The 21,941-nt window shown below is 40.8% G+C and overlaps 1 protein-coding gene across 1 annotated transcript; it reads left to right on the top strand.

Moving 5' to 3' along the window:
• Positions 1 to 33: 33 nt before the first annotated feature.
• On the top strand, positions 34 to 16,069 carry LOC124005624 (receptor-binding cancer antigen expressed on SiSo cells-like). Its single transcript, XM_046315043.1, has 7 exons — positions 34 to 343; positions 2,621 to 2,715; positions 3,014 to 3,092; positions 3,315 to 3,467; positions 4,082 to 4,189; positions 6,941 to 7,035; positions 15,478 to 16,069. Exons 2-7 carry the CDS (start codon positions 2,633 to 2,635, stop codon positions 15,593 to 15,595), a joined length of 636 nt encoding a protein of 211 aa, XP_046170999.1. The 5' UTR covers positions 34 to 343; positions 2,621 to 2,632; the 3' UTR covers positions 15,596 to 16,069.
• Positions 16,070 to 21,941: the final 5,872 nt, after the last annotated feature.

Here is a 21,941-nt window from a genome sequence, read left to right as displayed (position 1 = left end):
TAGCCCAGAGATACTTAGTGGTGCCTCTTGCCCCGGCTTTGGTTCCACATCCTCTCCCCAATTTCAAGATGGCAGCCATGAGGCTATGAAGAAGCGACAAATATTTATGGAATAAATAATGAGAACGGATGCTAGGTAGCAGCTGTTAAGACACATACGCTTGTGATATGACTGGTGTCATTATTACAAGTGTGTTGTTTCGAGAGTGAAATTTACAAGGAAAAATACGCTGCATATCGGTATGCTGTTTTGCTAAGTTAGCGCTAACTAGCTAAACACATGAATTCTGGGGACGACATCTGATTCGCCAGCTGTCAGCTAAGCAAGTATATTGAGCTGTACGGTGAGTGTCTGTATTTTAGCAATGAAGACAATGAGCTAACGGTCTATATCCGTTTCAGACCCCCCCCCAAAAAAAAAATAAAAAATAATATATATATATATATATATAACGTTACCTATACTTAGAATTAGAATGCCGCGTTCAGAACAACTGGGAACTCTGAAATCTCCAACTTAATTGCGTCCAAAACAACTCGGAATCCAGAAATAAACGATCTTCAATGGAAAATCGATATGAACGGATTTCGGATTTCCAACTCGGGAACTCGGACCTCTTTCTTGAGTTCCGACTTTCCGACCTGCATGATTTGAGCTCGTATTTGTATGAGTTCTCAGTGGTTTTGAATGGGTGCATTAGATGATGCAGAAATTGAGCCCCACGGTGGTCTCATAATATCCATAAAACCTAGCGTTCAAACAGGGAAATGGTTCCAATAGTTCTTCAAACAGAAATTTTACCCATAGAGATTTTCGAAACAGTTCATTAAGGGTTATTTCGTGTAGGCTTTACCCTGGCGTGACGTTTTGATAATCATGGAAGTCTCTCGGACAAGGTGACTTATCAATACATTTATTTTTTTAACCATTATTTAACGAGGCAAGTCAGTTAAACAAATTATTATTTACAATAACGGCCTACCAAAAGGCCTGTGTGGACGGGGGCTGGGATATAATTAAGACAAAACCCATCACGACAAGAGACAAAACTACATAAAGAGAGACCTTGCTGACAACAGCATGGTAGCAACATGGCAGCAGCACAACATGGCACAAACATTATTGGGCACAGACAACAGCACAAAGGGCAAGTAGGTTGAGACAACAAAATATCACACAAAGCAGCCACAATTGTCACTAAGAGTGTCCATGATTGACTCTTTGAATGAAGAGATTGAGATAAAACTGTCCAGTTTGAGTGTGTTTTTGCAACTCGTTCCAGTCGCCAGCTGCAGCGAACTGAAAAGACAAGCGACCCAAGGATGTGTGTGCTTTGGGGGCCTTTAACAGAATGTGACTGGCAGGTGTTGTATGTGGAGGATGAGGACTGCAGTAGATTTCTCAGATAGGGTGGAGTGAGCCCTAAGAGAGTTTTATAAATAAGCATCAACCAGTGCGTCTTGTGACAGATATACAGAGATGACCAGTTTACAGAGGAGTATAGAGTTCAGTGATGTGCCTTTGGGTACTCCCTTGGTGATGGGCAGTGGCTGAGACAGCAAATGTTCTGACTTTATACACTGCACTCTGAGAGTAGTTAGTAAACCAGGCCAAAGACCCCTCAGATACACCAATATTTCTTAACCGGCCCACAAGAATGGAATGGTCTACCGTATCAAAAGCTTTGGCCAAATCAATCAAAATAACAGCACAACTATTTACTCTCAGATTTGAAAATGCTAAGTAGCATCAAAGTAGACGACATGCTAAACTACAAATCCCTGCAAGCTCCTGCACATAATATAATAATAATAATAATATATGCCATTTAGCAGACGCTTTTATCCAAAGCGACTTAGTCATGTGTGCATACATTCTACGTATGGGTGGTCCCGGGGATCGAACCCATTACCCTGGCGTTACAAGCGCCATGCTCTACCAACTGAGCTACAGAAGGGCCACATAATCTCTAGCTGACACCTTTGCTAACAGGCATTGTCAATTTAAAACTTGCACAAGACTGTTCACATAATTGCCCATTTAAAGAAATGTAGCCAATTTATTCATTACTACATTTAGCTAACATGGTTAATCCAGAGATGCTTACCTTTGCCTCGATTCGGCAGTCTCGTCCAGGTCTCGTCCAGATCCTGGCATTTGTAGTTCTTTATGATGGCCACATTAGAAGCTAATTAGCATTTCATTTTTTGGGGTTAAATACAGGCATGTATTTTGTTAGTCACATTGTCCTAGAGAGATTTACACAGTTATCAAAATGTCACGCCAGGATAAGCCTACACGAAATGCAAGCCCTTATTTTAAAAAAGTATCTCAAATCCCTTATGGTAAAAATTAATGGTGTAAAAACAATTGGAACCATTCCCCTGTTTGACTGCTAGGTTTTCTGGGTATTATGACTCATACTGTGATACTTTTTAAATTGCCAGGAGGAAGTAGTAACCAGGAAGAAAATAGCTAGCTAACTTTCTAGCTATGCTAATGACAAAAGCTATTACAGCTAGAAAACTTACTCATGTATTAGATGGATGTTGATGACAGTCTTGCTTGACAATTCTGATTATAAATCAAATTTGCTAATAATGGTATGTCCTCCTTTTAGCTCAACTTCACCATGGCCATCTCTCAGTTTCGCCTTTTCAAGATTTGCACATGGCTTGCAACCTTCCTTTCATTCTTCAGAAGGTTAATATGCAGGTAAGGAACAACCATTATGTTGAATTGAAAGAAGCAAAACTGATCTAGAACCCTTTGCCGTGTCAGATTCGGTCAAATCTGACAGCCGTAGTCTGTAAGCTTTCCAGTCACTTTACTTAATGTTGAAATTAATGATATAGAATGCCATTCCTTGAGCACTACCAAATACATTAGCATAGAAATCAAATGCTATTTGCATGTGAAAATTGCTTCCCATGGAATGCCTTTGCTCTAAAAATGTCTGTTTTTGTGGTGGCCCACAGTTTTGACGGTAAGCACATTTCCTGTTTTGACATAGATCTGGGAGGTTGCGTAAGCTAAGTGGGGATCAGATATCTCTTCCAACGACGGTTGATTTTTCATCAGTACCCAAACCGGTCAGTGATATACAAGTTTGTAAGATGCATCATGTTAGCAATAATGTGCTGTAAGTGCTTAGTCGATTCGCTTTACATCCCTAACAAACCTGCTTTCCCCCTATTGTCATTAATTACATCATCAAGCATTTATTATGCAACCAACAGTCAATTTTTACTTTGTGGCACACTTAAATCCTTTCTCTTTATTTTCGTCATATTATTTGACCAAACCCTGTGCAGGCAGAAATTGAAGAATGGAGCTCGTGGGATGAAGATGGTCCCACAAGTATCAAGATCGAGGGCGGTAATGGCAATGTGCCACCACAGCCCGGCGAGGAAGTGGAACCAGACTACTTCAAAGACATGGCTCCCACCATCAGGAAAACACAGAAAGTAGGCTGGGTCTTCATTTAAAGCTGAAATCTGTGCCACTGTTCGCCCCAGTGTCTTTTGTTGTGTTTGTTTTGTTTAGTTGATGAAACTCAGGAGGGGAGTGTCAGACGGCATGATAAAAAAAATCGCAGTACTGCACATACTCTAGTATTATATGTGCATGCAATGATGTCCAAGGGGGAAAAGGTGTTTGTTGTGTGACTTAACTTCTTTGTTGAAATATCCCAAATGGATGAGGCATTTTCACAAATTATGGATTCCAACTTAAAGTGCATTTCTCAACACTAATTAAAGGTAGACTCAGCAATATACTTTTACCAGAAGGGAGGAGCAGGATAACTCCCAACACAAACATAAATTGTCTAAAGGGCGAGGCTGCACTGTACAACATTTGTTTTCACCGAGCTATCACATGGCATGAGAGGGCGAAGCAAACTCCCGTGTACATGCACTGATGCTTAACAGTATTTGTTTTGGTGATGAAGAGTGCAGCCTCTTGCCTCACACTCTGTCCACAATATCGCTGGCCACACTGCTGCTTGTTGTCGCGCCATATCATATTGTTGAGTCTTAGTAGATTTAACTTGTCTCTTTTCTCTCTGTCCCCACCCTAGATTGTACTGAAGAAGAGGGAGCCACTCAACTACTTGGTACCCGATGGTAGTGTGGGCTTCTCCAGCAGACTGGCAGCCACTCAGGACACCTCCTTCATTCAGCCATCTGTGAGTTTGTGTAGCATCGCCCAGAGTACAGTACCTATAGAAAGTTTACACCCTTTTGAGCTTTTTTTCTCACATTTTGTTGCCATAAAATGTAATCTAAAATTGGATTTAAAAAATTCAGACAGTGCTACACAACCTAGTTCACATTTTCAGAGTGGAAGAAAGTTATAGAAAATGTTCTAAATTAAGAAAACACAAATGAAATATCATAGTTGGATAAGTCTCCTCCCGCCTGTGTTAATACTTGGTGGAAGCACACCTTTGCAGCTGTTAATAATTTGGAATGAGATTCCAACAACTTTACACAACTCTTAGGGCAACAAACTCAGCAAAAAAAGAAATGTCCCTTTTTCTTCTTTCAAAGATGATTCATAAAAATCCAAATAACTTCACAGATCTTCATTGTAAAGGATTTAAACACTGTTTTCCATGCTTGTTCAATGAACCATAAACAATTAATGAACATGCACCTGTGAAACAGTTGTTAAGACACTAACAGCTTACAGACGGTAGGCAATTAAGATCACAGTTATGAAAACTTAGGACACTAAAGAGGCCTTCCACTGACTCTGAAAAACACCAAAAGAAAAATCCCCAGGGTCTCTGCTCATATGCGTGAACGTGCCCTTAGGCATGTTACAAGGAGGTATGAGGACTGCAGATGTGGCCAGGGCAATACATTGCAATATCCCTACTGTGAGACGCCTAAGCGCTACAGGACGGACAGCTGATCATCCTCGCAGTGGCAGACCACGCCTGCACAGGATCGGTACATCCGAACATCACACTTGCGGGACAGGTACAGGATGGCAACAACAACTGTCAGAGTTACACCAGGAACGCACAATTTCTCAATCAGTGCTCAGACTTTCCGCAATAAGCTGAGAGAGGCTGGACTGAGGGCTTGTAGGCCTGTTGTAAGGCTGGTCCTCACCAGACATCACCTGCAAGAATGTCGCCTATGGGCACAAACCCACTGTTGATGGACCAGACAGGACTGGTAAATGTGCTCTTCACTGATGAGTCGCGGTTTTGTCTTACCATGGGTGATGGTCGGATTCTCGTTTATCGTCGAAGGAATGAGCGTTACACCGAGGCCTGTACTCTGGAGCGGGATCGATTTAGGGGTGGAGGGTCCGTCATGGTTTGGGGGCGGCGTGTCACAGCATCATCGGACTGAGCTTGTTGTCATTGCAGGCAATCTCAAGATTTTGACCCCCCCTGTTCATGGACACATTATTCCATTTCTGTTAGTCACATGTCTGTGGAAGTTGTTAAATTTAGTTATGCTCATACAAATATTTGCACATGTTAAGTTTGCTGAAAATAAATGCAGTTGACCGTGAGAGAATGTTTCTTTTTTGCTGAGTTTATATCCATTGTTTTTGTTTAAATTGCTCAAACTCATAACATTTGGTTGGGGATCATTTCCAGACAGCAATATTTAAACTTGGACTTATTTTACGCTGATTAAAGTCAGGACTGAGACTAGACCACACAGGAACACTCAGCACCTCTTGGAAAGCCATTCTGGTGTGCCTTTGGCATTAAAATGTGTGTAATTGTCTCGCTGAAAAAAATGTATCTCAGGTTTAGGTTTACAGAAGACCGAGTCGTTTTTTTTTTTATCCTGACAAACTCTGCAGTCCCTGCTGATGACGATCATACCCATAAAATTTTGCCACCACATTACTTGAAAATATAGAGGGTTTCACTCTGTTGTATTGGATTTGACCCAATCCTGTAGTTTTTTATATTACTTATCAGCCTTGTTGCAAACAGAATGGATCATTTGGAGTGGATTATTTCTTATTTTTTAATTGTATTTTTTAAATAAATTTTACACAGGTGTATTCATTTCCACTTTGGAATGAATGCAATGTTGTTGCATTCCGTTTTCTGAGAACCTGACCGTGGGTTAGATCCACTACAAATAATTTTTAGTCCTGAATGAAATTTGCTTGAAAATCTGATACCAGTTTTTTTGGATATTACTGTCCGTCAAAGATTTCCAACCAAATGTAACGAGCTTGAGCAATTTTGACGAAAACAATGGATTTTTATTGCTCTAAGAGTTGTGCAAAATTGGTAGAATCTTATTCCAAGTTATTCACACAGCTGTAATGGCTGCCAAAGGTGCTTCCACCAAGTATTGACTCAGGGGGGTGGAGAATTATCCAATTATGATATTTCAGTTTTGCTTTCTTTCCCTTAATTTGGAAAATGTTCTATAACTTTCACTTTAAAACTATGGAGTATGTTGTCTTAATTGAATCTCTATCTCCTTGTACGGTGGATTAGCGGTACTTATTATTTTGATAAATACTGATTTTTGCAGGGGTGATGTTTGAAGTTAGGGTGTGGTTTTTAACTTGAATGTTCTAATGCACACTGCTAACCTCTGAAATTGTTGTAAACCGGTGTCTTTTGAAAGGGGACGGGCTGGTGAGGGGCTTTGAGAGAAGTGGTACTGATTACAGACAATCTCTCTATAGCAATATGAGGAAGTCTGAGTCTCTTTTTAGTTCACCATCTCAAATGTCTGTTTTAGTTGGACCAGTGCTCTGACATTGTTCATTCCCAGGAGTGCACAAGTTCTCCAGGGCCACAGTTCTCTGTATTCATGTTGAATAAAGGTTTTATATTGTTTTGAAGAATAGTTGCTAATGGAGATTAGGTCCCACTGCCAACCTATACTGTGTCAGCGATCGTGTCCTGACTGCATTCCTGTCCTCCTCCTCTGTCCCACAGTCTGAGCTTGGAGACATGGATACCTGGCATGAGGAGGCCAACGCCTGGGAGGATGAGTCGTCAGATGCTGCCTGGGAGGCCGATTTGGTGCTCAGGTGATAGCACTTTTAATAATGTGAAGAGCAAGGGTATTCAAATCTTACACTACAGGTCCAGAGCCTGCTGGTTTTCTGTTTTACCTGACAATGAATTTCACCTAACTGGTGTCCCAGGTCTAAATCAGACCCTGATTGGAGGGGAAGAATGGGGGGGGGCAGTGGAACTGGCTTCGATGTAGTCTGCGCAGGACTGATTTCTTCCTCCTGCTCCCAACCTCTATCCGCATAACTGGTTCTGAACCCAACCGCTGTCTTGTGATGTTATTTTAGGCGTATGTACGCAGCTCACTTGCCAGCCACAAGTGGCCCGTTTATATTAAGCTATCCGTATTAGTGGGCTATCGGCCAATATGCTAGACGTAGAGAGACTTGCACTTTCTCTTGAGCTATTTTTATAGCCTATCTTTTTAGGAGTGGGAAAATGTTCAGACAGAGACAAATATGGGTTATAAATGTGTATTTATAGGCAATATAGTGAGATAGCCTAATCATATTCAGGTAGTACATTTCCTTGGAAAGATAACTGCCAGTGATTCTCTGCCCATGCATTGGCAGCCTACTCTATTTCAATGAGACCACACCTATACACTACATTACCAAAAGTATGTGGACACCTGCTCATCGAACATCGTTCCAAACTCATGGGCATTAATATGGGGTTGGTCTCCCATTTGCTGCTATAACAGCCTCCACTGTTCTTGGAAGGTTTTCCACTAGATGTTGGAATGTTGTTGAGGCTTCCATTCAGCCACGAGCATTAGTGTGATCGGCATTGATGTTGGGCGATTAGGCCTGGATCGCAGTCGGCGTTCCAATTCATCCCAAAGGTGTTCAATGGGGTTGAGGTCAGAGCTCTGTGCAGGCCAGTCAAGTTATTCCAAACTGATCTCAACAAACCGTTTCTGTATGGACCTCGCTTTTTTGCATGGGGGTATTTTCATGCTGAAACAGGAAAGGGCCTTCCCCAAAATATTGCCACAAAGTTGGAAGATCAGAATTGTTTAGAAATGTCACTGTATGCTGTAGCGTTAAGATTTCCCTTCACTGGAACTAAAGGGCCTAGCCCGACCAATGGAAAACAGCCCCAGACCATTATTCCTCCTCCACTAAACTATACAATTGGCACTATGAATTGTGGCAGGTAGCTTTCCCCTGGCATCCGTCAAACCCAGATGGGTCCGTCGGACTGCAAGACGGTGAAGCGTGATTCATCCCTTCAGAGAATGCGTTTCCACTGCCGTGGAGTCCAATGGTGGCGAGCTTTACACCACTCAAGCCGATGCTTGGTATTGAGCATAGTGATCTTAGGCTTGTGTGGTGCTGCTTGGCCATGGAAACCCATTTCATGATGCTCCTGACGAACAGTTCTTGTGCTGCCGTTGTTTCCCTTGGCAGTTTGGAACTCGGTATTGAGTGTTGCAACTGAGGACAGACAATTTTTATGCGCTTCAGCACTCCTGTTCTGTGACCTTCTGTGGCCTACCACTTTGCGGCTGAGCCCTGGTTGCTCCCATCATATGGCGGTGGCATCATATGGAGGTGCCACTTTGAAAGTCACTGAGCTCTTCAGTAAGGCCATTCTACTGCCGATGTTTGTCTATGGATAATGCATGGCTGTGTGCTTGATTTTTATACACCTGTCAGCAACGAGTATGGCGGAAATAGCAAAATCCACATACTTTTGTGTACAAGTCGTGCTTGATCTCACGTCCAACGAGATGAATCAGCGAATTCTGAGTGTGTGTGAATGTGACAAAGATGTGCTTTTAATACAATAGGAAGCCTAACGCATACAAAGAAGAACGATGACCGTTTCCAAATAATCTGTGCAACAACAACAAATAATTTAATCCAGAAGTCATCTGTCTGCCTACTCCCACCCATAGCATGAAAAGGCTGACCTCACCGCAATGATCTCTGTCGGGACCCACAGGCAGCCCTCTACTTTGAGGTTCAGATTTGAGTTTGAGGGGTCTAGAGAATATTTTAAATGCAATTCCGTTTTTGAAAATATTTTTGAGACCTATACCATGTAGATATTGCTCCTGATATATTTGTGTATTGGGAATACATAGACTCTCAAGGATACAGTTGAAGTCGGAAGTTTACATACACCTTAGCCAAATGCATTTACACTCAGTATTTCACAATTCCTGACATTTGATCCTAGTAAAAATTGCCTGTCTTAGGTCAGTTAGGATCACCACTTTATTTTAAGAATGAGAAATGTCAGAATGATAGTAGAGAGAATGCTAATTTCGGCTTTTATTGCTTTCATCACATTCCCAGTGGGTCAGAAGTTTACATGCACTCAATTAGTATTTGGTAGCATTGCTTTTAAAATTGTTTAACTTTGGTCAAACGTTTCGGGTAGCCTTCCACAAGCTTCCCACAATAAGTTGGGTGAATTGTGGCCCATCCTGACAGAGCTGATGTAACTGAGTCAGGTTTGAAGGCCTCCTTCCTCACACATCCTTTTTCAGTTTTGCCCAAAACCTTTCTATAGGATTGAGGTCAGGGGTTTGTGATGGCCACTCCAATACCTTGACTGTGTTTTCCTTAAGCCATTTTGCCACAACTTGGAAGTATGCTTGGGGTCATTGGAAGACCCATTTGCGACCAAACTTTAACTGATGTCTTGATGTTGCTTCAATATGTCCACACAATTTTCCTTCTCATGATGCCATCTATTTTGTGAAGTGCACCAGTCCCTCCTGCAGCAAAGCACCCCCACAACATGATGCTTCCACCCTGTGCTTCACGGTTGGGATGTGTTCTTCGGCTTGCAAGCCCCCCCCCCCCCCTTTTTCCTCCCAACATAACGGTCATTATGGCCAAACAGTTCTATTTTTGCTTCATAAGACCAGAGAACATTTCTCCAAAAAGTATGATCTTTGTCCCCATGTGCAGTTGCAAATCGTAGTCTGGCTTTTTTTATGGAGATTTTGGAGCAGTGGCTTCTTCCTTGCTGAGCGGCCTTTCAGGTTGTGTCTATGGGACTCGTTTTTACTGTGGATATAAATACGCTTTTACCTGTTTTCTCCAGCAGCTTCACAAGGTCCTTTGCTGTTCCAGGATTGATTTGCACTTTTCACACTAAAGTACATTCATCTCTAGGAGACAGAAAACGTCTCCTTCCTGAGCGGTATGACGGCTGCATGGTCCCATGGTGTTTATACTTGCGTACTATTGTTTGTACAGATGAACGTGGTACCTTCAGGCATTTGAAAATAGCTCCCAAGGATGAACCAGACTTGTGGAGGTCTACAATTGTTTTTCTGGGGTCTTGGCTGATTTCTTTTGATTTTCCCATGATGTCAAGCAGAGGCACGGAGTTAGTCGACTGGTCGATTGTTTGGGCGATAGGCTGTTGGTCGACTGAGATTTCTTTAGACGACCAGTAGCAAAACAAAATTAATCATGGTGTACAAGACACCTGTCAGATTTGCGCCTGTCTGAGTGGACTGTGTGGAGGCTGTGGGGATGGCACAGTTCATCACTCTAAAATTTGTTCTACTGGAAATGTATATGGTTATATTACATACGAACAGTGGTGCGACACTAACAATTATTATTTTATAACAAATGTGCTTTCTCCCGCGATAGCGGTCGCTCTCTGCGGAAACACATCAGTGCGCTGTTGAATTGGCGCCTTTTCCTAGACCATGTTGCTATGTGAGTAATATCAACGTTAAACAGCATATTGGTGTTGAGAACCAGTGATGGAAAAAGTACCCAATTGTAAAAGATAACTTAAGCCTCTTGATACTACCCATCCTGGGTCCGGGAGCGTTGTCATCAACTGACACTAATTAGCATAATGCAACAGACATAAATATTACTAGAACATATTCCTATTCATGAAATCACAAGTGAAATATATTGAAACACAGCTTAGGCTTTTGTTAATCACCCTGTCATCTCAGATTTTGAAAATGTGCTTTACAGCCAAAGCAAGACAAGCATTTGTAAGTTTATTGATAGCCTAGCATAGCATTATGCCTAGCTAGCAGCAGGCAACCTGGTCACAAATCAGAAAAGCAATCAAATTAAATTGTTTACCTTTGAGCTTCAGATGTTTTCACCCATGAGACTCCCAGTTAGATAGCAAATGTTCCTTTTTTCCAAAAATATTATTTTTGTAGGCGAAATAGCTCCGTTTTTGTTCTTCACGTTTGGCTGAGAAATCGACCGGAAATTGCGGTCACAACAACGCTGAAAAATATTCCAAATAAGCTCCATAATATCGACAAACATGGCAAATGTTGTTTATAATCAATCCTCAAGGTGTTTTACAAATATCTATTCGATAATATATCACCCGGACTGGTGGCTTCTTAGTAGGATAGAGAGAAACAATTGCCACATTTGTCCTTTAAGCACAAAACACTCTGAGAGACTTCAGCTGACCACTGACGCAATGTTGACGTTCAGGTTCATTTTTCAAAATAAAAGCTTGAAACTATGTATTGTGACACATTAGGGAAGCCATAGAAAAAGGAATCTGGTTGATATCCCTTTCACTGCTCAATAGGGACTTATAGGAACGCAGAGGTTTCTAAATAAGAGTCACTTCCTGATTGGATTTTTCTCAGGCTTTCGCCTGCAATATCAGTTCTGTTATACTCACAGACAATATTTTTACAGTTTTGGAAATTTTTAGAGTTTTCTATCCTAAGCTGTCAATTATATGCATATTCTAGCATCTTAACCTGACAAAATAGCCCGTTTTACTTTGGGGACGTTATTTTTCCAAAAATGAAAATAGTGCCCCCTAGATTCAAGAGGTTTTTAACGGTACTTTTTTTGTTGTATTTCTTTTTTCGTATTAAATTATTATTTTTTAGGATGGCTAGGACGCACTCCAAGACTCAGACATCATTTACAAACCAAGCGTGTGTTTAGTGAGCCCACCAGATCAGAGTCAGTAGGCTGACCAGGGATGTTCTTGTTAAGTGCATGAATTAGACCATTTCCTGTCCTGCATTCAAAACGGAACAAGTTATTTTGGGTGTCAGGGAAATTGTATGGAGTAAAAAGTACATTATTTTCGATTCGGATGTAGTAAAGTAAAAGTTGTGTAAATATAAATACCCCCAGAAATGACAAGTTGTATTTTTACTTAAGCAATTTACACCACTGTTGAGAACAATGGTTGGCGACAGCAGCGGTGTTAGGAGACGAGAACAGCCCTTGCCTTAATTTTCTAAGAAAATTGAGGCGAGAGGAAACCCCAACTTAATTAATTCTATAATCAATAGCCTAACTGTTAAATGTGTATGTGGTAAGAATAAGTATGTGAACCCTTTGGAAATACCTGGATTTCTGTATCAATTGGTCATAAAATTTGATCTGATCTTCATCTAGGTCACAACAATGGACACAGTCTGCTTAAACTAACACACAAACAATTACACGTTTTCATGTCTTTATTGAACACACCATTTAAACATTCACAATGCAGGGTGGAAAAATGTGAACCCTTGGATTTAATAACTGGTTGACCCTCCTTTGGCAGCAATAACCTCAACCAAACGTTTTCTGTATTCAGGAGGAATTTTTGGACCATTCCTCTTTACTAAACTGTATCAGTTCAGCAATATTCTTGGGATGTCTGGTGTGAAACGCTCTCTTTAGGTCATGTCACAGCATCTCAATCGGGTTGAGGTCAGGACTCTGACTGGGCCACTCCAGAAGGTGTATTTTCTTCTGTTGAAGCTATTCTGTTGATGATTTACTTCTGTGTTTTGGGTCATTGTCCTGTTGCGTCACCCAACTTCTGTTGCGCTTCAATTGGCGGACAAAGAGCCTAACATTCTCCTGCAAAATGTCTTGATAAACTTGAATTCATTTTTCCGTCAATGATAGCTGGCTGTCCAGGCCCTGAGGCAGCAATGCAGCCCCAAACCATGCTGCTCCCTCCACCATACTTTACAGTTGGGATGAGGTTTTGATGTTGGTGTGCTGTGCCTTTTTTTCCTCCACACATTGTGTTGTGTTCCTTCCAAACAACTCAACTGTAGTGTCATCTGTCCACAGAATATTTTGCCAGAAGCACTGTGGAACATCCAGGTGCACTTTTGCAAACTTCAGATGTTCAGCAATGTTTGTTTTTTTGGACAGCAGTGGCTTCTTCCGTGGCGTCCTTCCATGAACACCATTCTTATTTAGTGTTTTACGTATCTTAGACTCGTCAATAGAGATGTTAGCATGTACCAGAGAATTCTGTAAGTCTTTAGCTAACACTAGCATCCTTCTTAACCTCATTGAGCATTCTGTGCTGTGCTCTTGCAGTCATCTTTGCAGGACGGTCACTTCTAGGGAGAGTAGCAACAGTGCTGAACGTTCTCCATTTATAGACAGTTTGTCTTACAGTGGACTGATGAACATCAAGGCTTTTAGAGATACTTTGGTAACCCTTTCCAGCTTTATGCAAGTCAACTGAGATCTCTTTTGTTCGAGGCATGGTTCGCATCATGCAATGCTTCTTGTGAATAGCGAACTCAAATTTTGTGATTTTTCTTTTTATAGGGAAAGGCAGCTCCTAACCAACATCTCCAATCTCGTCTCATTGATTGGGCTCCAGGTCAGCTGACTCCTGACCCCAATTAGCTTTTGGAGAAGTCATTAGCCTAGAGGTTCACATACTTTTTCCAACCTACACTGTGAATGTTTAAATGATGTATTCAATATAGACAAAAATACAATTTGTGTTATTAGCTTAAGCACTATTTTTGTCTATTGTTGTGACTTGGATGATCAAATTTGATGACTAATTTAAGCATAAATCCAGGTGATTCCACAGGGTTCACATCCTTGTGACTTCTTGCCACTGTAAATAATCCATATATATCAACAGAAATAAGACAGATCCTGCTTTTGATGCTTTTTTTGTGTGTTTGTTCCGTCAGCACCAAGCCTCACGCAACCTGTCGGATAAACAATTTCACATTCGTCTGTTTTTAATCTTAGCTATGCTGTCATAAAAGCTTTACACTTTTTCCCCCCCGTTAGAACAGCCTCTGGTATTATTTTGTTTATACTGTTCCAAATTGTCAGAAGAAATAATATTTGTAATAACCCTCTTTTTTTCTTGATCTCCTTATTGTTACTATTATTATTATTATCATCCTTATTATTATTATAAGTAATGTTATTATCATTAGTAAGTTTATATAACATCCTTGTATAACCACCATTGAGTTGTAGGCCTAAGAGTGCATCCTGTTTAGGCTTAATACAGTAACTTACTTAGGCCTGTATTTAAATACTTCTGTAGGCTACTGTATCCATTAATCATTCATTCATGTCAACACACAGCATACGAGTCATTCATGATTTGAGATGCAATCCAGCATTTTCGTTTTAAAATAAAGCATTCCTTGAGTAATTGGCGTAAACAATAAATAAACCGTTTCATTTCGGAAATTGGATTCATGAATGAATGCGACTGTTTTTGAGTCTTTGCTGTAATAACGGCTTCACAAAAAAACTTTACTTGACCTCCAATATTTTCCACAAAAGGTTACAATTTATTCCACATATCTGACTTCCTCCTGAGCATCCATTAAAACATTTCCACGTTTCGAGTTTATTTGTCACGTCCTTAGCATCCAATTTGATGTCACGTGTTTGGAGTTTGTTATATCCAAGTTATTGATGTGATTATGGTATAGGTCGGTCGCATGCGATGCATACATTTGTCACGTAAATAGAGTAAGGGTTGAGGGAATAGGGAATGTTTTTTTCTAAACAAATGAAGGATTTCGGTACCAGAACCTTTCAGTCAGAAATGGCTGTAATGTTGTAGCTTCAGCAAAAAAATAAACAATAGATTGATGTTCTGTGGTCACTGCAGCAGGGAGGTGAGAGACATAGTCACTCGCTGTCATTTAAAAAAAAAAACAGTGCAGCAAGTCTGAGCCCGGCCCTACACAATCAAATCAAATGCGGTCATACTCCCTGTAGTCATTTGTGTGTCTTAACTATTTTCATCAAATGGTGTGCTTAAAGCATCAGCCAAGCTCAGTACATATAGTTGATTTGATTAAAACACATAGCATGTCATTTTATGGGGAAAAAAAACACGTTTAAAAATTTGGACCAGACGAATTGTCGGGGACAGCCCTAGTTCAATGTGAAAATCCTGTCATGTTCAGTGTCATTACTGTCATATTGTCAAGAGATCTGCAAGTTTAGTTGTTATCCAGCAGGTGGCAGTATATTAAGAATGTTCAGCACAAAGTCGACATGAAAGAAAGGCATTATTTGCACACAGAAAATTCAGGGACTTCAGGGAAACTTGGTTGGCAGTACTTTTTGAATTTTTTTTTCTCTCTCTACCTCCTGAACTATCACCTTTGCTCTATCAAAAAGCTTAGTAATGAGGTTTGTTGCAATCCTTTTAAACTCACACCTTTGTGTTTCCCTGTCTACCAGACAACAGAAGATGGCTGAGAGAGAAAAGCGTTCCATGGAGCAGCAGAGGAAGAAGATGGAGAAGGAGGTTCAAAGGATGATGAAGAAGGACCAGAAGATTGCGGTCAAGCTCTCGTAACATTTTTTTAGAGCACACACCCCGTGAGCCGGAGGGCAAGAAAATGAACACTTAGACAAACGTCATCACTCTATCCTCTAGTCATCTCCACACGAAGATCATCTCTACTCCACACAGCGGTCATTTAAAAAAATCTCTGTCCACCAGCCATCATTCGAGACATGGCTTGGCCAGTGTGATGTTTGTTCAAAGACGGTTGCATTTAGTTTCCGGAAAGGCACGGCATACCTGGGATGTGTTCATTAGGGCACGCAACGGAAATTAGCTTTTTTTTTATCTAACAAGTTCAGGAAGTCACCCCCTGTATCAGTTCTTTCTTTGTTTTTTGAGCCAAATTAACACTACTGATTTACAGTTGAAGTCGGAAGTTTACATACACCTTAGTCAAATACATTTAAACTCAGGCTTTCACAATTCCTCACATTTAATCCTAGTAAAAATTCTCTGTCTTAGGTCAGTTAGGATCACGACTTAATTTTAAGAATGCGAAATGTCAGAATAATAGTAGAGCAAATGATTTATTTCTGCTTTTATTTTCATCACATTCCCAGTGGGTCAGGAGTTTACATACACTCAATTAGTATTTGGTAGCATTGCTGGTGTAACTGTGTCAGGTTTGTAGGCCTCCTTGCTCGCACATGCTTTTTCAGTTCTGCCCACAAATGTGATTGAGGTCAGAGCTTTGTGATGGCCACTTCAATACCTTGACTTTGTTGTCCTTAAGACATTTTGCCTCAACTTTTGAAGTATGCTTGGGGTCATTGTCCATTTGGAAGACCCATTTGCGACCATGCTTTAACTTCCTTACTGATGTCTTTAGATGTTGTTTCATTATATCTACGTAATTTTCCTTCCTCATAGTGCCATCTATTTTGTGAAGTGCACCAGTCCCTCCTGCAGCAAAGCACCCCCACAATGTGATGCTGTCACCCCCGTTCTTCACGGTTGGGATGGTGTTCTTTGGCTTGCAAGCCTCCCCCCTTTTCCTCCCAGCATAATGATGGTCATTATGGCCAAACAGTTCTATTTTTTGTTTCATAAGACCAGAGGACATTTCTCCAAAAAGTATGATCTTTGTCCCCATGTGCAGTTGCAGACCGTAGTCTGGCTTTTTTATGGTGGTTTTGGAGCAGTGGCTTCTTCCTTGCTCATCCGCCTTTCAGGTTATGTCAGTATAGGACATTTTTTTTCCTGTGGGTATAGATAGTTATGTACCGGTTTCCTCCAGCATCTTCACAAGGTCCTTTGCTGTTGTTCTGGGATTGATTTGCACTTTTCCCACCAAAGAATGTTCATGTCTAGGAGACAGAACACATCTCCTTCCTGAGCGGTATGACGGCTGTGTGGTCCCATGGTGTTTATACTTACGTACTATTGTTTGTACGTATGAACATGGTACATTCAGGCGTTTGGAAATTGCTCCCAAGGATGAACAAGACTTGTGTTCTTGGCTGATTTCTTTTGATTTTCCCATGATGTCAAGCAAAGAGGCACTGAGTTTGAAGGTAGGCCTTGAAATGCATGCTTGGGTACACCTCCAATTGACTCATGATGTCAATTAGCCTATCAGAAGCTTCTAAAGCCATGACATAATTTTCTGGAATTTTCCAACCTATTTAAAGGCATAGTCAACTTAGTGTATGCACACTTCTGACCCACTGGAATTGTGATGCAGTGAATTATAAGTGAAATAATCTGTCTGTAATCCATTTTTGGACAAATTACTCCGAACCGACTTGCCAAGACTATAGTTTGTTAACAAGAAATTTGTGGAGTGGTTGAAAAACGAGTTTTAATGACTCCAACCTAAGTGTATGTAAACTTCCGACTTCAACTGCAATTGCAGTTTGTGTGACAATACTTTGAGTCTGAAGGGTTAAATAAATACTCTGCAATGCCCTTTGGCATTGCCCTATATCAAAGATTTGCCATCAAATGTCACTCTGGCTAGGTATGACTCAAGGTTCAGTAATTTAGATTTGAGTTACAGAAAACAAACTGTCCATTTGTATTTTCCAGGAATATGTGTAAATATTCTGGTATCTATGTACAAGTGAACTCTCAAGAGACATATTTCTCTGGCATTGTCTTATAACAAGAAGGACGAAGGTGTGCAATTAAATGTAACTCTCACTGTATATCAGTTACATACATCCCTTTGTTGCCTTGGTTATTGTGCTTTTTAATTATGTTTCTCGTCTTTGTTCAAAAACACATTCTCTCATTGATGTTGCTTGATATTCCTGATGTACTTTTACTGTACAGCCTTCAATATACTGGAATTGCACTTTTTAATTGAAGGCTTAAAAAGAAGTTTCAAACTGAGTGTGGACACTGTCAAAGGGATTTGGGAATTTAATTGAGCCATACTCAAGAGTTGACTGTGGGTTCCTATGGTAATCCTGTGGTTACTGATCTGCCTGGCTCAACATCTCTGACATCTTGAATAATCAAAAAATGTTCCTGCTTGTTCTTATCCCTGCTTTTTAATACACCAACATAGAAGCGACTCCTCTTTAATGACTTTTGCCTTTGTTATTATGTTGAATGTTTTTTTGTTTTACACTTTCAATGTAGCATAACACACACAAACTCTGTCTCTGTGTTATCTGAGACAACTTGGTGATCAGACTTGGATGGCCAACTGACATCCTTGATCGGTGATCATAGCAAATAAAAAGATGCAAAGCTTCGTGCTTCCCTCTGTCATTTGTGGACCGTTATAATACCAGAATCGGTCAATAGATTTCAGAAGTCAAAGCCTTTTCCATTGACTGGACTAAACCTGTTACGTATCAATATGATTTTGGTATGGTCAATCAATGTCGAATCAATTGGAGCTTTTTGTGATGGAAGTGTGCGCTTTTATGCGAGTTCCCAGCAACCGGTGTATGAGACTGGAATGTCAAGCAGAAGGGTCTAGTTGCCATGGAAACATATATGCAGAGATGGAGCTGTAAGAGCTGACATGCATTTGCAAATAAACAGACCTGTTGGATTAGAGTAACTGATAGTCCCTTTTTACACATTTGTGTTTTCCTTGTTCCGTCACTGGGGTATCCTGTATATAATATGGGGACTCTGGCAAAAATAGTTATATAGAATGTCTAAATGAACGATGCCTTTGAAACCGTGGTGTTTTCATGGTTATTTTAGGTGGGGCTTTGTGGTAAATGAGGGATTAATTTCTGTTTTTCAGACTCTTGATATCGATAGTATTATATTACCCATTGCATGGAACATTGGATTGTGAAGAAAGAGGTTGTTAGCCACAGAGAATTATGAAAATAATACCGTTGACAATTGTCCTTTTTGCTTTCTTTGCAAATACTTCTTCCAATTGTTATCAAAGTCAGCATGATGGGGATATGTGCTTATGTTTATCTTTGTCATATGTCTTTTTTTGCACATTCCTTAATTTTCTGTAATAAATCTCTGGGTCACTTTTCAATTGTGTCTGAATGTTAACCAATATTAGAGTCATGACAGAAACAAAGGTACAAAATCAGTTAAGCAAGTGGATTTTAAGATTAAATCTGCATTAAATCACTTGTTTTTTTTCAGACTTGTTTGTGATTGGACATCATTTTTAGTATTGGACTAAAATGTCCTCCCGAGATTCACTCAAGTCATATTTCTCTGCACCATCCACGATTTATTGCATTAGGAAAAACTACCATTCTGAATAAACCTTTTACGTGCATGGAGCCCAGTGTCATTAGATATGCTTGTTCTCTTAAGTAGTTTTAATAGGGCATTTTAATCTCGTGCAATGCAAATTCCTTTCAAATGCTTTTCAAACCCAAAACCTAGTTGTCCTGACTCTTCATTTCTGGCCATAACATGTAACAACATCGTCACAAAGTCACTATCTGTCTCCAAAAAACACCACTGCTTGACCAAACCACTCAGACTGATCATGACCTACTTCTTGGAACAAAATGTCTCACTCGTCAGTTTTTCAGCAAGAGTTGGGGTAGAGGGATCGCTGAAGGATAATCTGCTCTGTTCCTGCAGAATTATAATTTTTCCATTGTAAAACTGAAATTGTCTCATTCTGTGTCCAATAAGAGCCATTCTAAGTAAAGTATCCATATTTTATTCTGTTGGTATCTCAATCCATCTCTCCTTGATTCCTCACATCTTACTGCCTCTACTCAGAATGCATTGGAGAAGGTCAGAGGGGAGGGACCTTGGTTCATCATCTCCAATACAATTGAGAAGGATGCATGGAATCAAAGAAAGACAAATTGAGGCAGCCCTGAACTCAGCTAATGCTGCATTCGTAACCAAGTGGGAGGTAGGAATTGACCAGTTGTGAAGTCATAAATAACAGTTGGATGCATTCACAGAGAAACGCCAGATGGCTAATGGCCAACCAGCTGAGCAAACCATAATCTAAAAGTTCAGCTATGAAGGATGTAAACAAATGACGTTCAAAAACCATATTAATAGATTGCCTTTTATAAAGTTTTATAGCATTTAACTGCTGAAAATGCTGTTATCAAGGTAATTTCCTTAGTAGTTGATGTCAGAAGTCAGCAGGTGAGACAAATGAGAGAGCTTAGGAGGATAGATGAGTTCCCCACTAGTAATTACCTGTTGGAGGGCCATTCGTCTGTGGTAAATTCCCACTTCCCACTGGTTACGAACGCAGCATGACTCCATCCCCCCTCCCCATATTGATTCAACCTTCTCTTTTCTATCAGGCCTGGTTGCAGAGAGAGATTACAACAGATGGAATGATTCATCAGACTCCTTGCACTCTAATGAACAGAGCATCATGGTTATGTAATGCAACATCCCCATATGGCAGTAGGGGAAATGGGTTATTTAGCATCGCATGGGACTTCTCATTCCAACTCGTCTCATTTCATCAGTCTGCCAGCTGATTAGATTTACTTCAACCCTCACACAAACATAGATGTAACGTGACAAGTGAAAACATTGTGTGTGTGTACAGTCACTGCTGATCTGTGGCATGACCTTTCTTCGAAGATGGTCAGTCAATTGAATAAATGAATTAGGCCCTAATCTATGGATATCACATGACTGGGAATACAGATATGCATCTGTTGGTGACAGATACCTTTTTAAAAAGTTAGGGTCCTGGATCAGAAGACCAGCCAGTATCTGGTGTGACCACCATTTGCCTCATGCAGTGTGACACATCTCCTTCAAATAGAGATGATCAGGCTGTTGATTGTGACCTGTGGAGTCTTGTTCCACTCCTCTTCAATGTGCTTAATTGCTGGATATTGGTGGAAACTGGAACACACTGTTGTACACATAGATCCAGAGCATTCCGAACATGCTCAGTGGGTGACATGTCTGGTGGGTAAGCAGGCCATGGAAGAACTGGGACATTTTTCAGCTTCCAGGAATTGTGTTCCTGACAACGCCAGGACAGCGGAGTCAATCACCACCTTCCGGAGACACCTGAAACCCCACCTCTTTAAGGAATGAATACCTAGGATAGGATAAAGTAATCCTTCTCACCCCCCCCCCCTTAAAAGATTTAGATGCACTATTGTAAAGTGGCTGTTCCACTGGATGTCATAAGGTGAATGCACCAATTTGTAAGTCGCTCTGGATAAGAGCGTCTGCTAAATGACTTAAATGTAATGTAATGTGTTCAGATCCTTGTGACATGGGGCCGTGATTTATCATGCTGAAAAATGAGGTTACGGCGGCGGTTGATTGGCACGACAATGGGCTTCAGGTTCTCAACACGGTGTCTCTGTGCATTCTATAAAATGCAATTGTGTACCATAACCCCGTACAATAACCCCACCATCACGATGCACAACACCGACATCGGCAAACTTCTCGCCCACTTGACGCCATACACGCTGCTATCTGCCCAGTATAGTTGAAACCGGGATTCATCCGTGAAGAGCACACTTCTCCAGCGTGCCAGTGGCCATTGAAGGTGAGAATTTGCCCACTGAAGTCAGTTACAACGTCAAACAGCAGTCAGGTCAAGACCCTGGTGAAGAAAAGACAATCCCGCAGGTGAAGAACTTGGATGTGGAGGTCCTGGGCATGCGTGGTTACACGTGGTCTGAGGTTGAGGCCAGTTGGACATACTGACAAATTCTACACAACTACATTGGAGGCGGCTTATGGTAGAGAAATTAACATTGAATTCACTGGCAACAGCTCTGGTTGACATTCCTGCAGTCCGCATGACAATTGCATGCTCCCTCAAAACCTTATGCCACAGATGTGACAAAATTACACATTTTAGAGTGGCCTTGTGTCCCCAGCAGATCATGCCATTTAATCAGCTTCTTGAAATGCCACACCTGTCAGGTGGATTTATTGTGTCAAAGGAGAAATGCAA

The sequence above is a fragment of the Oncorhynchus gorbuscha genome, linkage group LG19 (genome assembly GCF_021184085.1).
Source record: "Oncorhynchus gorbuscha isolate QuinsamMale2020 ecotype Even-year linkage group LG19, OgorEven_v1.0, whole genome shotgun sequence".
In the NCBI taxonomy this organism is placed as follows: domain Eukaryota; kingdom Metazoa; phylum Chordata; class Actinopteri; order Salmoniformes; family Salmonidae; genus Oncorhynchus; species Oncorhynchus gorbuscha.
This window is presented reverse-complemented; position numbering and strand designations above follow the sequence as displayed.

Bases quoted from the DNA above. Each gene is read 5' to 3' on its own strand.
- LOC124005624 (XM_046315043.1), top strand. From the start codon at position 2,633: ATGGCCATCTCTCAGTTTCGCCTTTTCAAGATTTGCACATGGCTTGCA. The intron at 4,190-6,940 runs GTGAGTTTGTGT...TCTGTCCCACAG, and splicing joins CCTCCTTCATTCAGCCATCT to TCTGAGCTTGGAGACATGGA. The intron at 7,036-15,477 runs GTGATAGCACTT...CCTGTCTACCAG, and splicing joins GAGGCCGATTTGGTGCTCAG to ACAACAGAAGATGGCTGAGA.